This window comes from Vicugna pacos, chromosome 11 (genome assembly GCF_048564905.1).
Source record: "Vicugna pacos chromosome 11, VicPac4, whole genome shotgun sequence".
Classification (NCBI taxonomy): Eukaryota; Metazoa; Chordata; class Mammalia; order Artiodactyla; family Camelidae; genus Vicugna; species Vicugna pacos.
Window position 1 is genome coordinate 51,533,246 of NC_132997.1, and position 16,353 is coordinate 51,549,598.

A 16,353-nucleotide genomic window follows, 5' to 3' on the forward strand; every position below is an offset into this window, starting at 1 on the left:
TCTAGTCTGGGCATGGTGGCAAACTGGTGTGGTGGGACACCAGAAGACCCGGGAGCCTCAGGGAGAGAACACACTATAAGAAGGGGAAGCCAGGCATACTGAGGCCATGGGCCTAGGGCACCAGGTCCCCTAGGGACAGCAGGAAGACAGGGTGACAGTTCATCCAAGAGACCTAGTCAGACTCCTTAGCTACAAGTAAGAACAGACACAAGGCCTTGTCCCAGCTGAAGCTGGGGAGGGCACCGGAAGCAGCAGGGCCGCCCACGTGGCAGTGGCCAGAGGTGTGGGGAAGTGGGGGACTACATCTGAGCACCCCCAAAGGGCTTGGAGACTTTGCAAAGTTCGTTAAAACTGACTGTGTACTTACTATGTAACAGGGATTGTTCTCAAGTTTGACACGAACTCCCTCATTTAGTCAGAAACTTCAGATGCTGTTGGCCAGAGGAGGTACTGACATGTGAGCCAGTACTGTCCAGGTAACTGCCAGATGCCCTCCCACAGGCTGGAGCAGGCCTGGGGACTTGGTGGGTGGACACACATGGACATACCACCCACTCCTACGTACTCTACCCAGACGCGCTCATCCCAGGCAGAGAAGTGCAGAACCACCCGACACACTCACACTGGTGTACACACTGCTTCACTCATATTCAGAAGCCACATGGAGTATCCTCAGACTCTGCTGTGATGAAAAGTAACCCCAGGAGGCCTCACCTCCCAGGCTGGCAAGATCACCAACCCTAATGCAGCAGGAGCTCTGGGTTCCATTCTGACCACCCCTAGTTGACCTTAGAAAAACCCAGAGGGTCTTAACCTCATCATCCTGGGAAAGCTTAGGGAGAAGCCTAGGGTCAGGACTCTCTTTGCCTCACTCTCCCTACTGCCTCTTTACACACAGATTTCTCAGTGCATCTGTGTTTAAGCCTTGAGGGGCATAAAAGGACCAAAAGGAGGCTGCAGGGATGAGAAAAGGAAGCAGAGACTGAAGTGCACCCTCCTTCATAACCCTTGAAATTCCATTTTGCTCCATTTCCCTAGATATATCAGTCCTTCGCATTTTAGTGTGAATTAGCCTGCTATATTGTTTTCTTCAAGGAGGGGCTCAGCATAACAACCCGGGGCATCCAGAGTGAGATGGTCAGATATGATTAGGGTTGTGAAGGAAGGAAAAGGATGTCTGGAAAACTCCATCTTCTCTGAGAATTACGTGCACTAAGGGCAAGTGCTCTCGGTTCACTCTGCCTTCCCACCCTTACTCTGAAAGAGCACTTCTGTAACGCCTGCCCCAAACTAAGGACACCAGCAGCTAGGCGCACTTCACTTTCAGCTGTTTTTAATGCTCAGATGCTATGTACAAAAAAAAAAATCACAAATGAATCCTCACAACACCCCTGTGAGGTAGGTAGGCAAGTATTATTCTCCCATTTTGCAGATGGGGAAACTGAGGCAGAGAGGTGAAGTGACCGGCCAGTAGTCCCAGCACAGTTGAAAGTCAGGCCAACCATGAGAACAGGAAAGATCCCTCCCAGTTCAGCCCTGATCTCTGACCCCTCATCTAGACCTTGTCTGCAAAGAAATTAAAACTTTTTACTACATGCAGAAATAAAACCAAAAACAACAACAAATCTGAAAAGGTAGTGAATATACATACAGTAGATTTGCAAAATAATTCAGCCAAGATGGTCAAATATTTTCCAATACTAGGTAGATGTCAACAACTCTGGCCCCTTCTCCCCTTTTCAAATATCACGACCAGTGATACATCACCTGCTTTTCTGCACAAGTGCAGGCGTCCAACCAAGAGAGATATCCCTGGCCCCAGTGAGCCAAGCCAGGTGGACAGCGTACACACTGTTCAGCCTGTGTTTTGGCAGACACCAGTCCCCAGACAGACAGCCGCAGACTCAACTCAATACCACCTGCCTCTCCTGCCTCTCTGGGCATCCTTCCCATTGTTTACACAAAGCTGGTCCCTGCAGCTGCTAACTCAGCAGTGCTTGGCCCCTTCTGCTCCCACTGGGAGGCAGCTCAAGGATGCTCAGCAAAGATGGCCTGGAATCCAAGTGCCTGCTCACACCATCCTTGGCCCACTCTCTCACATCCCACTGCTCACTCAGGGTCCCCAGTAGTCCCTGGGGCTCCTGTCACAGCAGGTGAGGGCACCAGCCACAGTGGGTGGTGAGGCAGGAAGTGCTGCCCCAGACCCTTCACCCACACTCCTAGGGAAATCAAGCTAGCCTCTTCCACAGGGCTGCATGCAGCTTCTGGAAGCTTCTTCCCCTGAGAAGAACTCCCTTTTGTTCTCAGCTCCTTGGAAACCTCCACAGTCCTGCCAGCCCAGGGGAAGAGGGCAAAGGAAGGAGAAGTAAAGGCTTCTGCCGGACCCACTGGGCACGTGGTTGTTTTTCTCGAAGTCTCCAGGCTGGAGACGGGGCATGAGAAGCAAGAGAACTGGGTAGAGCTGCCTCTAAGGTAACAGATCCACCCCAAGCGCAGTCCACTCCCCCGGGGAGCCAGGGGCCCTGAGGGCAGTGCTCAGGGAGCAAAAGGGGAGAAGCCAAGTGGGAGAGCAGCAGCAGGAGAGAAAGGTACCAGCACTGGCCAGGGCTGCTCCGCGCCGGGGGCCGTCGGGACCGCTCAGGGGGAGAGGAGAGGGCAGGAGTGGCGTGGAGCTTTGTTTGGCAACTCAGAGAGTGAGCTCCTTGCCGGGGAGTGAGCTCCTTGCCAGGTTGATGCCACACCAGGCCTTCCTACGGGCCGTCCACCCACCTGCATTTACAAGATATCACTGTGAGCTAACTGTCCTAGAAAAAGTCGTTCAAAGAAAGGGTCCCCACCCCACCCTAGTCGCTCTGGGAAGCTGAGGAATCGTTTCTCAGGGCCACTCCCAGTGAAGAGCACGGGGCACCCCCAGCCCCCGGGAGGCGGCGCATCCTATAGGAAGTCCCCTGCGGCGGAGGGCTCGGGGCTGTGGCTCTGCTCCTGCCACCGGCAGCGCAGCCGGGAGAAGGGCTGGTCCTCCACGCTCTCGAGCTCGGGGAAGCCCAGCTGGTTGAGGATCTCGTAGACGCCGGCCTTTGCTGCCACCTGGGGAGGACAGCAGAGATAGGGACAGTGTCCTAGGGGAGGGAGGATGTCATTTGGGTCCCCTGCCCCCCTGCACCACGCTGTCCTCCTGTCACTGGATTCTGTGAACACAGGTGAGTCTGGGGCTCAGTGCTGCCTCCCACCAGCTCAGTGACCTGCACAGGTTGCATTTTGATTATATTACGTACTCTGAGCTTCCGTTGCCTTACAATGGGAGGGAAGTCTCCACCTCCCAGCACCAGCGCAGGGGGCTGGCTGCAAAGCACAGAAAGCACTGGGCAGGAAGTAAGTGGAGAGCAGTGCAAAAGGCCAAGCCCACCCTGTGCCTGTGCAGCTCGGATACTCCCCTGGGGACACTCAGGGGCAGAGGCCCAGCTGCTCCAGGCGTTACAGCTAGGGCCCACAGGGAGTGCTGGGGAACACAGCGTGGATGCAGGAGCCGGCAAGAACCCTTTGGCTGTGAGTTTTGGTTGTAGGTCAGGCAGGCCCACCATGGGTTTCAGATCAGGTGGGCTAGCTGGGGCCTACCGGACACTCTCGACACAGCCCTGTGGCCCAGCGGCTGGCTGGTGAGGTCAGCAAGGGCCAGTGTCCCAGCGGAGGGGTAATTACAGGCCACTTTGCCAAGAAGGGAAGGAGATCTTCCTCCTGACCTAGAGGTGCCGAGGCAGCAGCTCTGCCTCTAAAACTAGCCAAGTCAGGTGCAGATTCCAGAAGAGCCAAGCAGAGAGGGATGGAGGAGGAGGCACAAGAGGGCGGCATCTTAGGTCAGACACAGTGGGCTTTGGAGCCAACCAACCTGCTCTCACACTGACCGTGAGCAAGCATTTAACCTCTCTGCGCTCAGTCCCCTCCTCTGCAGAATGGGGGAGTAATGGCCGCCACGTACTGCAGCCCCACGTATACACGCTCCGGCAGACGGCCGGCACGTATCTCATGGGATCCCCACCACAGACTTCCGAGCAGTGCTGACTGTACCAGCGTTATCTCTACCTTAATGCTGAGGACAGCAGGTCAGAGGGGTGAACTGTCTTGCCCAAGGCCACGGCTGGAAGGTGGCAGGGGAAGCTGGAAGGGCCCAGGTGAGGGATGAACACAGCAATGGGCACAAAGCGCACAGGTGACGCTGGCCTCAGGGACGCACGGAAAAGGAGCCCAGACCAGCGCCCGCCCTGTCCTGTCCCCACGCGCCTGTCTCCCCTCCCCTCATTCATTCGCTCACTGCCTGCCAAGCGCGGACCCTGTGCTGGGGACCCACAGCCGAACAAGACAAGATCTCAGCCACAGGGACGCCCCCTGTAGAGAGGGGTAAGAACACTGCCTGTCCCTGTCTGTTCCCGAGGAGGACGCGCAGAGCAGTCTCAGCCTCCCGCCCTCACCTCCCGCATCCAGGTGCTGAACGGCCTCTGCCAGGAGCCAGCCTTCTCCAGGTGGAGGTAAGCGTTGAATAGCACCAGGTAGACGTAGCGCTCCAGGTACTGCAGGCTCCGTAGCTGCAGCCTCCGGGCCTCCTGCTCCGATCTGGCTGCTTTAGCCTGGAGGACGGCACAGGGCGGGGTCAGGGTGCGGGCCCTCCCCTCCCTGGGGCCGCCACCCCATATACACACAATCATACCCCCCACACACATGCCACTCACACAACCACACCCGGTACACACACCCCACACACACAAGCTGCACACATCCCACACACACGCCACTCACACCCCATACACACTCCCCAATCACACCCCACACAGTCACACCCTGTACACACACACCCACACACACACTCAACACAATCACACCCCATACACACACACCACTCACACCCCGTACAACACCTCACACACAGTCACACCACGTACATACACCCCACACACACACCACTAACACCCCACACACACCCCACACAATCACATCCCACACCCACACACACAGTCTCACAATCACACACACCACACATACACACCCCACACACAATCACGCTCTCACAATCATACCCCACACACAATCACATTCTCACAATCACACACACACCCCCCACACAATCACACCCCACACCCACACACACAGTCTCACAATCACACACACCACACACACACCAAACACACAATCACACCCCACATACTCACAATCATACACACCACACACACACCCCACTCTCTCACACACTCATACACATACTGCACACACACTCAGACTCACACACTCTCCCACACCACATACACTCGCTCGCTAACACACACACGCACACACACCCCACTGCCCTCTGCACCAGGGCAGGGATGGGAGGAAGCGATTCACACAGCAAGGCCAAGGGGGTCGCCCCTGCCCAGATTATAGGAGAGGCCAACAGGGCATGCTGGCGGCAGGAGTCAGAAACTCACTTCCCACCTGGGAGGTGTGGGCAGGTCACTCAGCCTCCCTGAACCCCCGTTTCCTCATGAAATTATACCCACTGTCCTGCTCTGAGGGGCAACCAGACAAAGACAGGTTGCCACAGCAAAGCTCTGACTATGGGTGCAGCACGGACCCTCCCTGGCAGCCTGGGCTCTACGGCTCCCGCTGCTCATGGCAGTGGGCTCACCTCTGCCTGGGAAAGGGGGACCCCATCTTGGCCTCTGACCGCCGCAGTGGTCCCTACCTGACCTCCTGGCCCATTTCTTAAATGGTTCTGGATCAGAGACAGAAGATGAACACATATGGCACTCAGACCCCGGGCCTCACCCTCTCCAAGGCTGGGGACAGATCACAGAAAGACCCCAGGAGCAGGACCAGGAGGTGCAGGGGCTCAGGTGGGGAAGAGGCGGGGGAGGGGGACATGGGCCTTTCTAACAAGCAACGGCGAGCACCTTCTGGGAGAACAGCGCCAGGCCACAGGCTAGGGAGAAGGGACAGCCAGTGATTAAAGGTCGTTTCCCAGAGACCATCTTTAATTCAGCCAGGCGGTGAGGGCTGGGTGGACTTGGGTGGAGACACCGAGCACCAGATGGGGTGGCACAGAGGTGAGGATGCTGCCAGCAGTTGGGGACTGGGAAGGGGCTGGCTTGGCTGGAACGAGGGGGCAAAGAGACAAACAGGGAACGGGGTTGGCGCCCAATTGTGAAAGCTGCCCGGATGCCCAGGAAGCCCACTCTCTAAGCTGGCTCCCCAACCCTGCTGTGCAGGTGCCTGGGCCCCACCCCAGACTAATCACATGAACCTCTGAGGAGTGGGCCTGGGCATCGGGATTCTGAAAAGTTCCTGGGTGATTCGGAGCCAGGGTTGAGCTCCATGGCTTTAGCACTGGGGAGCCATTGTAGGTTTGAGAGTAGGAGTGACCTGTCAATGGAAGACTCATGGGAGACTAACACTCAGGAGGAAGGGGACTAATACGGGGTCCTCTCCAGTTCTCCTCAGTGTCGGGGTGGGTGAAGAGGACAGAGGACAAGGCCCAGGACATGCAGAGCCAGCTCTCCCCCGTAGGGTGTCCCTGCCCCGACACCTGAGCGCGCTCCTCTAACCCACAAGATATGGACCACTCTCCTGGCGGGGAACCCGGGGAACTGAACACCACATCTCACCTTGCACCCTCCGCCTTTCTCACCGTACCCACCCCCCTCCATCCAGCAGCTCTCTCTGCTCCAGGAAGAGGATGTGGCACAGGGGCCATACCCTCAGGGACCAGAAACATCTGTGGGAGGGACAACCAGACCCCAGGCCTCCAGGACCCAGGAAGGGCGGTCCCCCAACAGCTGGGCCACAGCTGGAGGCAGCCCTCCGGCACAGGCACATGTCAGCCTACGTGTGTCTCCTCCCAGCTGCTTCTGGGGATGGAGGCTGCCCCAGACATGACATGCCCCACAGCCCCAAGAACCAGGAGCTGGAGTGGTCCCCCACCTCCCATTTCTGCCTCGGGTGACTCAGCCCTTGGTGCCTCTGCCGTCTTTGCCCCCAGGGGCACGTGAGTGGACGGGAACTTGCACAGCTGGCCCACCCACACCACCCAGAAACAGCCCTGGGGTCTTGGGGATGGAGCCAGGGGGAAGGTAGACAATGGACAGGACCTGGACGGGTGAGGGGACCACAGCCAATGCTCTGACTCCCTGAGACAGGAGTAGGTTCTGGTCCCAGTTCTGCCATTTAAATTCTCAGCCCCCACATTGTTAGAGGTCAGACTGCTAAGTAAAGTCAGGTATAAGGAAGCATTGTAAACCCTGGAGCCACACAGGTCCCATGGAATGAGAGGGAGAGCCACAGCACCAAGGGGAGCATACACAGGCCCTGCCCGCAGAGATGCTCGTTGTCCAGCAGAGGCAGAAGACTATCGCCAAACACCCAGAGTGGCCAGATCACAGGATGGAGGCAGGGTGGGTAGCTGGACTGGGGGCAGCGTCCAAGAGGAGGAGTTATTTCAGGTGCATTAGGAAGAAGGGGCAGAATGGGAGAAAGGGAGGAATGGGTCAGAGTGAGGTGGGTTCCAGGAGACAGAGGGGGAGGGGCTTGCAGCAGCAGGAGGCCCAGAGCTAGAAAGTCCTGTCCCTACAGACAAAGAGGTCGGTGCAGGCTTCTGGTGGAAGCAAGGCTGGGTACAGCTCCGCCGCTGCTGCTGCAGAAAGAGTGAATGGGGGGGGTGGGGCTAGGATGCCTATTGTTTTAAGGATCAACCAACCAAGTGCTCAGAAAAAAGCAATTCTGTTTAGAAACTGGGCAGTGGATTAAAAATATATATATATTTTACCTAAATGCAAACTGTGGCCAATACAACACGATTCTGCCTACCTCTAAGGATGAGTATTTCATGCCGCACAGCACTGGACACTCACCACCCTATCCCTGACACTGCCCCCCAGGCTCTATCCAGAGGCCAGGAGTCTAGTTAAAAACAATTTCTTAGAAAGAAAAGGAAACCACCCACATTTCCACTAGATAAGAGCCATTTTAAACTACTTTCAATGAAATAGCTCAGAAGTAATGTCCTGTGGGCATAAAGAGCCCTCAGTGCTGGGCTTGGCCAGGGGACACAACCACACAGCCCTCTCCTCTCCGTGCCTCTGATCCCGTGGAGACAGAGGCCTGCTGCTGCCAGAGATACCAGGGAGGATTCTGAGGAACATCTGGGGTGGATAGGCTGAGTGATTCCTTCCGAGCCCTTCTGGCAAGGTAGGGTGGAATTATCTCTAAATTCAGACCACTGGGTCAAGGTGACGCCTGACACCGCCCGGAAGGTTCCGTGGGCACATCCTGCCGGACTGCAGTCTGTGATTTGAGACAATGACCCATCTTCCTAGCAAAGCCCCAGTTTCCTTAAAATCACCCCATGTTGGCACAGTCTGGGGTGGAGGACAGGCCAGCCGCCTCCAGTGGATAAAAATAGTGGAGCTGTTTTTGAAGGGCCTGGCAGGCCAGGCTGTCATTAGCTGTGGTGGAGCGGACAAGTCTTCCTCGTCCACTGGGGACTGAGCCCTAAAATAGCCAGGGCCCAGGAAAGGTGAGCAGGGCACTGGGCATTTCAGGCCTCTCAAGCCTCCAGTCTGTCCGGCATCAACGCAGGCCCAGCGGTGCCAGCAGTGGCTTTCTTGAAGCTCTGCTCTTCGCTGGGCCACCTGGGAGGGGCCCATGGAGGCAGGGCTGGAGATGTGTGTCCAGGTGTGTCCAGGCTGTATATGCCGGTGCCAGGCTGAGCACGCCACACACAGATCTGATGATCAGAATCTACTATGCCCTCCCAGCAACCCCGTGAAGGAAGAGGGACATCGCGCTTTGTGATGAGGCTCAGCAAGGTTACAGAGTTCCAAGCAGGGACATGAACTACAAAATCCTGGCTCTCCTACCACCCTAGCCCTCTCTCACCACAGTCAAGTTCAACCATCCGTGCCTGCCTCTTGCTCTGTACTTTTACCCTCTCTCTTCCTGCTGCCTGGAATGCCCTCCCCTCCGCCTGGAATGCCCTCCCCTCCGCCCAGCCTGGCCGAGTTCAGCTTGTCCCTCCAGGCCCAAGACAAGCTCTCACTCTCCTGAGGCTCTGAACCATTCAGCTCAGCCCCGCCCTTCTCAGCCTCCTCTGCTATGAACCAGTTCGTTAACTATTATATTACATTCCATCCTGAGGGTTTCTAATTGCTTCTCCAAGGCATGACTGGTCTCCCCAAGACAGCAATAAGCAAGGGGCAGGCACTAGATTAAAACCAGGTTTCCATCTCTGCCTCCCCTGAGTGTCTGACTAGGACCCGGTGTGCATGCCCGGCTGGTCGGTGGGCACTCACTCCCTAGGGCATCTCACCCTGTCTCATGCCTTCGGTGTTGTTAGAACCTGGATTACAGACCGGACCCTGGGGACTCCCACAAGTGCACCTGCACCTGGGACTCCAGACTCAGACATGTAACCGCTGCTCAGCGCCAAGGTTCAGGCTCCTCTAATTTCAAAACACGCCCCACAGGGAAGTCCGGAGCTCTCCCCAAGCCTGTCCCGCCCACAAGTTTGCCATCTTAGAGGCAACACTAACCTTCCTGCTGCTCAGGCCCAAACCTGACGTTCCTCCTCGACCTCTCCCTTTCTCAGCCCCACATCCAGCGAATCAGGGAATCTCATTGACCTGACTTCAACACACTTTCATGGCCTGGTCAAGCTGCCTCATCTCAGAGACAGGCCTGACTGGCCTTCCCCCACCAACCTCCCCCCATCCCTGCTGTCTGTTCTTACCACAGCACCAGCGTGACTCTGCTAGACCGTTAAGTCACTACTGGAGCCTCCCTGCTGTCCTCTCCCTGAGATCTCCACAGGAACAAGCGTGGCCTGGTGACCGCTGCCCTCCAGCTGATGTGGGGACCGGGCAGGGCGGGCCATGGACAGCCCTCAAAGATGGGCAGTCTAAGGGACAGGCTCCCAGAGCTTGGACCCCACCCTTCTTCTCAAAGTCCAATGCCACCCCTCTCCTTGGGGGCTTCGCATGAGTCCCTGCAGACTCCGAGACTTCATGCTCAGGCCTGCAGGGCAGAGGGGCCTCTAGCACAAGGAAGCTTTCCATACCTAGTCCCCATAAGGGAGAAAACGGCCCTCAGCCCAAAGGCAGGGAACTGGTTTTCCAAAGATGTCATATGTTGATCAGCACTTTCAAAGCATGAAGGGGCTAAACCTGGCACCATGGGCTTTTCTGTGTGCTGTTCATTCATCACTGTTCACCCCAGACCAGGCTCTGGGAGTCAGTGCCAACAAGACGTGGTCCTGGTCCTCGTGCTGTCCCTGCACATATCCAGGGGGTCCACCTGGTGTCCCAACGCCCCTACACCCTACTCCCACCTCACCCATACCCAGGCTGGCATTCCCCATCACCCTTCAAGGCAGGTAGGGCAGAAGCAGTGACCCCAGGTAACATGTGGAAAAGCAGAGACCCAGACAAGTCAGAGCAATCTGCCCAAGGCTGCGCCGGAAGTTACTAGCAGAGCCAGAGCTAGAACCCAGGTTTCCAACCTCCCGGACCCAGGGCTCTTGCTGGAAAAGCGCGCCCTGTCCTGGAGACCAACAATGTAGACAAAGAACCAGAAGGTACAGCCAAGGTAGGGGGCGCGTTACCTATTTAATTACACAATGACTTTTCAATCTTTCCCCTTTCATCCACTCCCAGGGAGACCTCTATGGAGCCCTACTTGTACCAGGCAGGGTCTGAGTCAGGGCTTTAGAGATGAGTCCTTGCACGTGGACCAGAGATGACCAGCAGAAAGAGGTAGCTCTGGTGACAGCCACAACCCAACAATGACAGCAGTTAGCATAGAGGCAGGGTCTCAGGAGATGGAGAGCATGCCAGGGGAATCAGGGGTGGGGGGCAGATGCTGGGGTTGAGATCTAAACGCCTCCCAAATCACTGAAAATTCCAAACCTGATGTGCACACTCAGCAGCACTGCCTGGCACGCTGTCAGCGCTCGCTGGATGAATGCTGTTGAATAAGCCAGCAAAGTCCCCCTGGAGGGCGGAAAGTGTTCCAGCTCAGCCATGCAATGGGAAGGAAGTGAAAGCAAGGGAGGTCTCAGATACCGAGAACACCTGCCTCCACACACATGCTCACGCTGACTCACACACACACACACACACACACACACTCTCCATCTAACACACACACACACACACACACACTCTCCATCTAACACACACACACACACACAAACACACTCTCCATCTAACACACACACACACACACAAACACACTCTCCATCTAACAGCTGACCCACTGGCTCTATTTTGGGCCAGTGTGAAAGAGCCTTGGGAAGCAACCCTTTCCTTCCGTTCTATTTTGTGTGACAGCTCACAGCGTTCGAGGGCTGCTCTAATTACAGTCCTGAAAACACATTACTTACTAGAATGAAGTCTCTTGGGAGTGACTTTGGCCAAGCTACAGTCTTGGAGAGACTGAGAGACCCCACCCACCTGTGCTCAGAGCCAGAGCTGTCTCTTTTTCCATTTTTCTTAAGAAGCAATCTTAGACCTTTGGGCACTGAGCTGGATCTCCATGACCTCTTAGCAACCCTGCACCAACCCAGGGCAGTGCATCCAGTAAGGGCTGGTGGCTTCCTCGCCAACCCTCTTTATTCCCCACCACAAGAGAGCTGGCCCCTGAGTCATGGCCATCGTAGTAAAGGAAAGGAATGTAGGCCGAGGAGTCGGGAGACAGGGTCTGATCCTGCCTCCAGCTGGTCACAAAACTTCGTCAGTCCTCAGTGTCTTCCTCAGTAAAATGGGTCTCATATCACCCACTCTCACTTCCTCACTAGCCTCTCCGAGGACCAGAGGGGACAGAGGGAAGTTCCTAGAAAACTCAAAAAGCACTGCTCAAAGTTAAAGCACCACAATCTTCACAAAATACATCTCAATTTGAGAGCAAAGGACATTCTGCTTCTCTCCGCAAGGCTGCCTTCCTCTCAGACTTTCTTCAAATCCTGTCTGAAAGGACAGGTGGGAGACGCATCATGCTGTTTCAGACACAGACCACTAAGAATTAACGTCACTAGCCAAGGCAAAGGAGACGTGCCCCTGGCATTAACGAATCTAACTGGACTTCCTCCAGGAGCCCTGACCTTGGTTTCTGTCACAAATATTTTCCCTTTCCAGGCGCAGCGGGAAACGACTAAGTCACCAGATGGTGTCACCACTCTGGGCTGGTGGCCATCTTGGACTCCCCTCAGTCTGGGGCCCAGCCTTCTCACCTCTATCCCAACTGCATGGAGCGGCTCAGTTCAAAGGGTTTTCTCTTTCATTTTTCCTTCTGAGGCACTGTTTTTTTTAAATACCCTGAGCATTCTGGCCCCCTCACACACAGGCCCCGAGCCAGTCTCACTGACGCTCTAGAGACTGGAGGAGGCATCATGGGCTGCAGCCCCCAGAGGCCAGGTGGCCTGAGACAGGCCTCGGCAGAGAGAGGGGCCAAGACTGCTACCCCAGGAAGGTCTGCCTCCAGGGAAAACGTGTGTGCAGCTTTGGTCCCTGCCCCTCTGTAGCCGTGACCCAAGTCCAGGATGTGTTCTTGCCCTCTGGCCACTGCCCTCCCCTGAACAGGCTGGGAATACAAGGACAGGGATCATGGCTTCCAGGTCTTACTTCCCCCACAAGGGGCTGGCGGCAAGCAGGGGAGGTGAAACTGCCTCCACCTCTGTGATTGGCAGTGTGGCTCAGTGGAGAGGGCCTGATTTGGAAGTCGGGGTCTGGGGTCTCACTCTCCTCCTGCCATCATCTGCCGGCTGCGTGCTCTCAGGAGAGCCCAGTGCCTCCCTTCCTCGGAAGCAAACATGGAGGTAACGTTACAGGCTGCCCTTCATCAGGCACAGGCACACAGCAAAGACTGAGCTGGACTGCGGATGTGAAAAGGTAAGTCTGCCTGTGGGCACCTCCCAGGCTGGTTCTGAGTTGGCCAAGGAGATGTCAGGACACATGGGGCCTGGGATCCCGGCCTCCAGCACTAGCCTCTACCCCTCCCAATCTCCCCTCGTGAGCCCCTCCATCTCCCTTCTCCCAGCCCATCTCCACCCAGTTGCCAGACCCTCATCACTGACTCCAGCACCATCAGAGCCTGGAAGAACATTAGGGCTCACTGAATGAACATCCTTCCTCTCGGCTTTAGAGAAGCATCTCCCAAACCTCATCTGAAGACAGGTAAACCCAGGGAAAAAGCAAGCACTATCCCCGCCTTCCTGCCCTCACTGCACCTCGGGAAGTCTCTTTCTGGAAGCACTGCAGAGGGAGTGAGAGAGCCAGTATATCACCATGTTGCAAACCCCCAATGAAATAAGGAATCTGGGAGATGAGCACTGGTGTCTGCCAGGTCACAGGAGAGACCACAGGACCTTCTTGCCCCCCATGGCAGCATATGGCACCACCCGTGACATGCTGGCCAAAAACGAAGCCAAATCTGATCAAGTCTCTGCTCTACCCGTTTACAGGGAGCACTGGGACTCCAACACAGGCTCAACTAAACCCAGGGTAGAATCAGCACAGCCCAGACTGCAGGGCGCCGGGAAGACAGCCCGGTCACCTCTTCACATCCACTCCAGCTGAGGAAAGGAGGAGAAGTGTTCTAGATTCAAAGACCTAAGGGCCTCATCGGCCAAATGCCATCTGTGGATCAGGTCTGGGTCCTGATCCAACTGCAGAACGCCTTTGAGATCAGTGAGAAAATCTAAACACTGACCAGGTATTGGACAGCGAGAAGTCACTGCTGTTTGAGGCATGATAATGGTGTTATGATGATCTTTTTTAAAAGACTCCCCCTTCTTTAAGGTTTGTGCTGAAATATTTACAGAGGAAATTACATGAGGTCTGGGACTTGCTTCAAAATAATCCGGTGAGGTGGCTGGAGGGACTTTAGATGAAATAAGACTGGTCCTGATTACTGAAGCTGGGAGGTGGGCACACAAGAATTCTTGAAATTATTCTCTCTACTTTAAAACTTTGTTTGAAATTTTCCAAATGAATAAAAAAAAAGTTCCTACTTTTCAACTTTGTCAATAATCCTACTTCCAAGAATCAGCCTACAGAAATATGCCACACAGCATGCACTGTGAGGTTCTCTGTACCATCATCTGCCCAGAGAACGACAGGAAGTAATCCAAAAGGACACCTCCACAGGAAGGGCAGGTGACACCAGGGCGCGTCCACTCAGCCACGTACTATGCTGATATTACACGTGATGACATAAAGGCTAAAGTGTCCATGAGCTAAAACTACTTATCAATGAGCCTCTCTCCTCATTTTACTAGAATATAAGCTCAGTGAAGCTTCACTCACTGGTCCATCCCCAGTCACAGGGCAGGCGCTTACTAAGCATGTGCCGGCTGAGCACGTGTTTAAAGGCCACAACATCATCCGGGTGAACAGGAGGGCAGCCTGTGTGTGCACTGCGATCACACCTGTGAGAAGAAACGCATGCACGTGCACCAAGACCAGAAAGAGAGAGGCAAAGCTGAAACCATCGCTGGACGACCGGGCAGTGGTCTAATATCGATTCCGTAACCACAAACAAGCTACGACCAGTCCTAATTGCTGTGGTAGGACCTCGCCGTGTGGGTGGAGACTTACACACGCCCTGAGCCCTCCTTGCTGAGCCACGTAGAGCCATGACCCCCACATTTCTCCCGCTTGTCTCCACCGAGGGCCCTGAAACACTTTTATTGCTGGCGGAAACGCACACATCAAGTTCCAGGAGCTGTTTTCTTAATTGCTTATAACAGTGTAAACTGACTGCTGGACCTGGCAGGGGCCAGGGTACATATGGTTTGGGGGACCTGGGGGTGCAGGGCAGGAAGCCGAGGAGCCACGTGCTGCTGACAGTCTCAGAATCCCAAGGCTGCAGGCTCCTGGGGGAACCTTCCAATGGGCAGAAGGTAGACTGGACCTGGAACGCTCCCAGGCAAACAGAGCCTCTGTGGCTGACACATCCCTACCCGAGCCTGGGCTCAGGTACCTTCCCATTCAGAGGTTCTAGGGGTCCAGCCAGGCAAACAAGCGTCTCCTGCACATGCAGCACGGGGCCCGCTCTGTGCAGACAACAGCAGGCCCCACCGCAGATCGCCTGGGGACTTCAGATTTGAAGCCAGAGGGCGGGGGTCTAAATTAAGAGCAAGATCCCAGGGGTGAGACATGGCTGCCAATTTCCAGAGGAGGCAGTCCGTCAGAGGGGAAGAGGAGAGAAAGAAGCTGCCTTCTGGAGCCTCAGCAAGGCCCCCACAGCTCACTAGGGCAAAACGGACTGAGACCTCAGGTCCAGGGTGACGCAGTCAGGGGAAGGGCTCAGGGCTGGGCGTGAGAACCTCCACCTCTCATTCCTGCTCTGCCATTGACTCACGTGGGGCCCTGGGCAGCCTGCCCCCCTGCTCACCTATAACAGAGGGGTCAGATGCTCTCTACGTCCCTTTGACACTAAAATCTAAGAGTCTGTTCAGGAAGGAGAACACTCTACCCTACAATGATCCTTGGGGGTCTCCCATTTTTTGAGCATTTACTGTGCACCAGCCAAGCCCTGTGCTTCCAGTCCCCTGTGTCCTTCCCATGCACAGCCCAGCCAGGAAGCAGCATTAGTCCAGCCTGATGGGTGGAGACAAAGGTGGTCAGAGAGGAGGAAGATGGCCCTGTTGGGACCCAGCTCCTTCTAACCCCCACACCCTTGTTCCTTCTGCCCACCAACACAGGATAATCCAACCTGCTTCCTTCCCATGTACACAGGAATTGACACTGGGCCTGGTCGATCATAATTAAGTCCATTCCAGGGTCTATACACACTGAAGGCTAGCCAGATGTGCCTTCAAATCTGGAGGTAGCTGGGACAGCTCAGATCCCCCTGACCCAGCCTGACTGGGGCGAGCACAGGGTGACCGTGGAGGAGGCATTTCTGCCTTTCTGACTAAAGTAAACAGTGGCTTTGTCACCAAAAGCTGCAATTCCCAAATCTAGGTCCACAATCAGTTTCACAAGTCCACAGGAATTTAGATAATATAAATCTTCTCAAAGACTGTCCTCTGTTCTGAGAACACCCACTCTACTTTTCTGGTACTAAAATATCCTTTCTTTGATGAAATGCCAACCATGTTAGATGGTAGTGGGTTTTTAATTTTTGCTTCTTTCCTTCCTTCCTTCCTTTCAAATGGACACATTTAACAAGGTTATATATTGGCAACCCTAGAAAGGTCTTTGCCTTTGTTTAAACCGGTCTGTGAAAACCCAACTAGGAACAAGGTCGCTTTTGGTTCTTTCTTTGTTCTCTAACTGCACTTCCAGGCATCAATGATTAGATGACCTCTGAGATTAGTGTCCTTGTAAGAAA

The 16,353-nt window shown here is 55.1% G+C and overlaps 1 protein-coding gene across 4 annotated transcripts in view; it reads right to left on the bottom strand.

The window, feature by feature from the left end:
• Positions 1-1,316: 1,316 nt before the first annotated feature.
• The window catches only part of PALD1 (phosphatase domain containing paladin 1), a 75,540-nt gene continuing 60,503 nt past the window's right edge, over positions 1,317-16,353 (bottom strand). For all 4 annotated transcript variants that reach the window (XM_006212876.4, XM_072971361.1, XM_015246685.3 and 1 more), the window contains 2 exons: positions 4,467-4,622; positions 1,317-3,087 (listed from right to left, as the gene is read on the bottom strand). In XM_006212876.4, the coding sequence (XP_006212938.1) occupies positions 2,935-3,087; positions 4,467-4,622 (309 nt within the window). In that variant the 3' untranslated portion in view covers positions 1,317-2,934. The remainder of the gene's footprint in view (positions 3,088-4,466; positions 4,623-16,353) is intronic.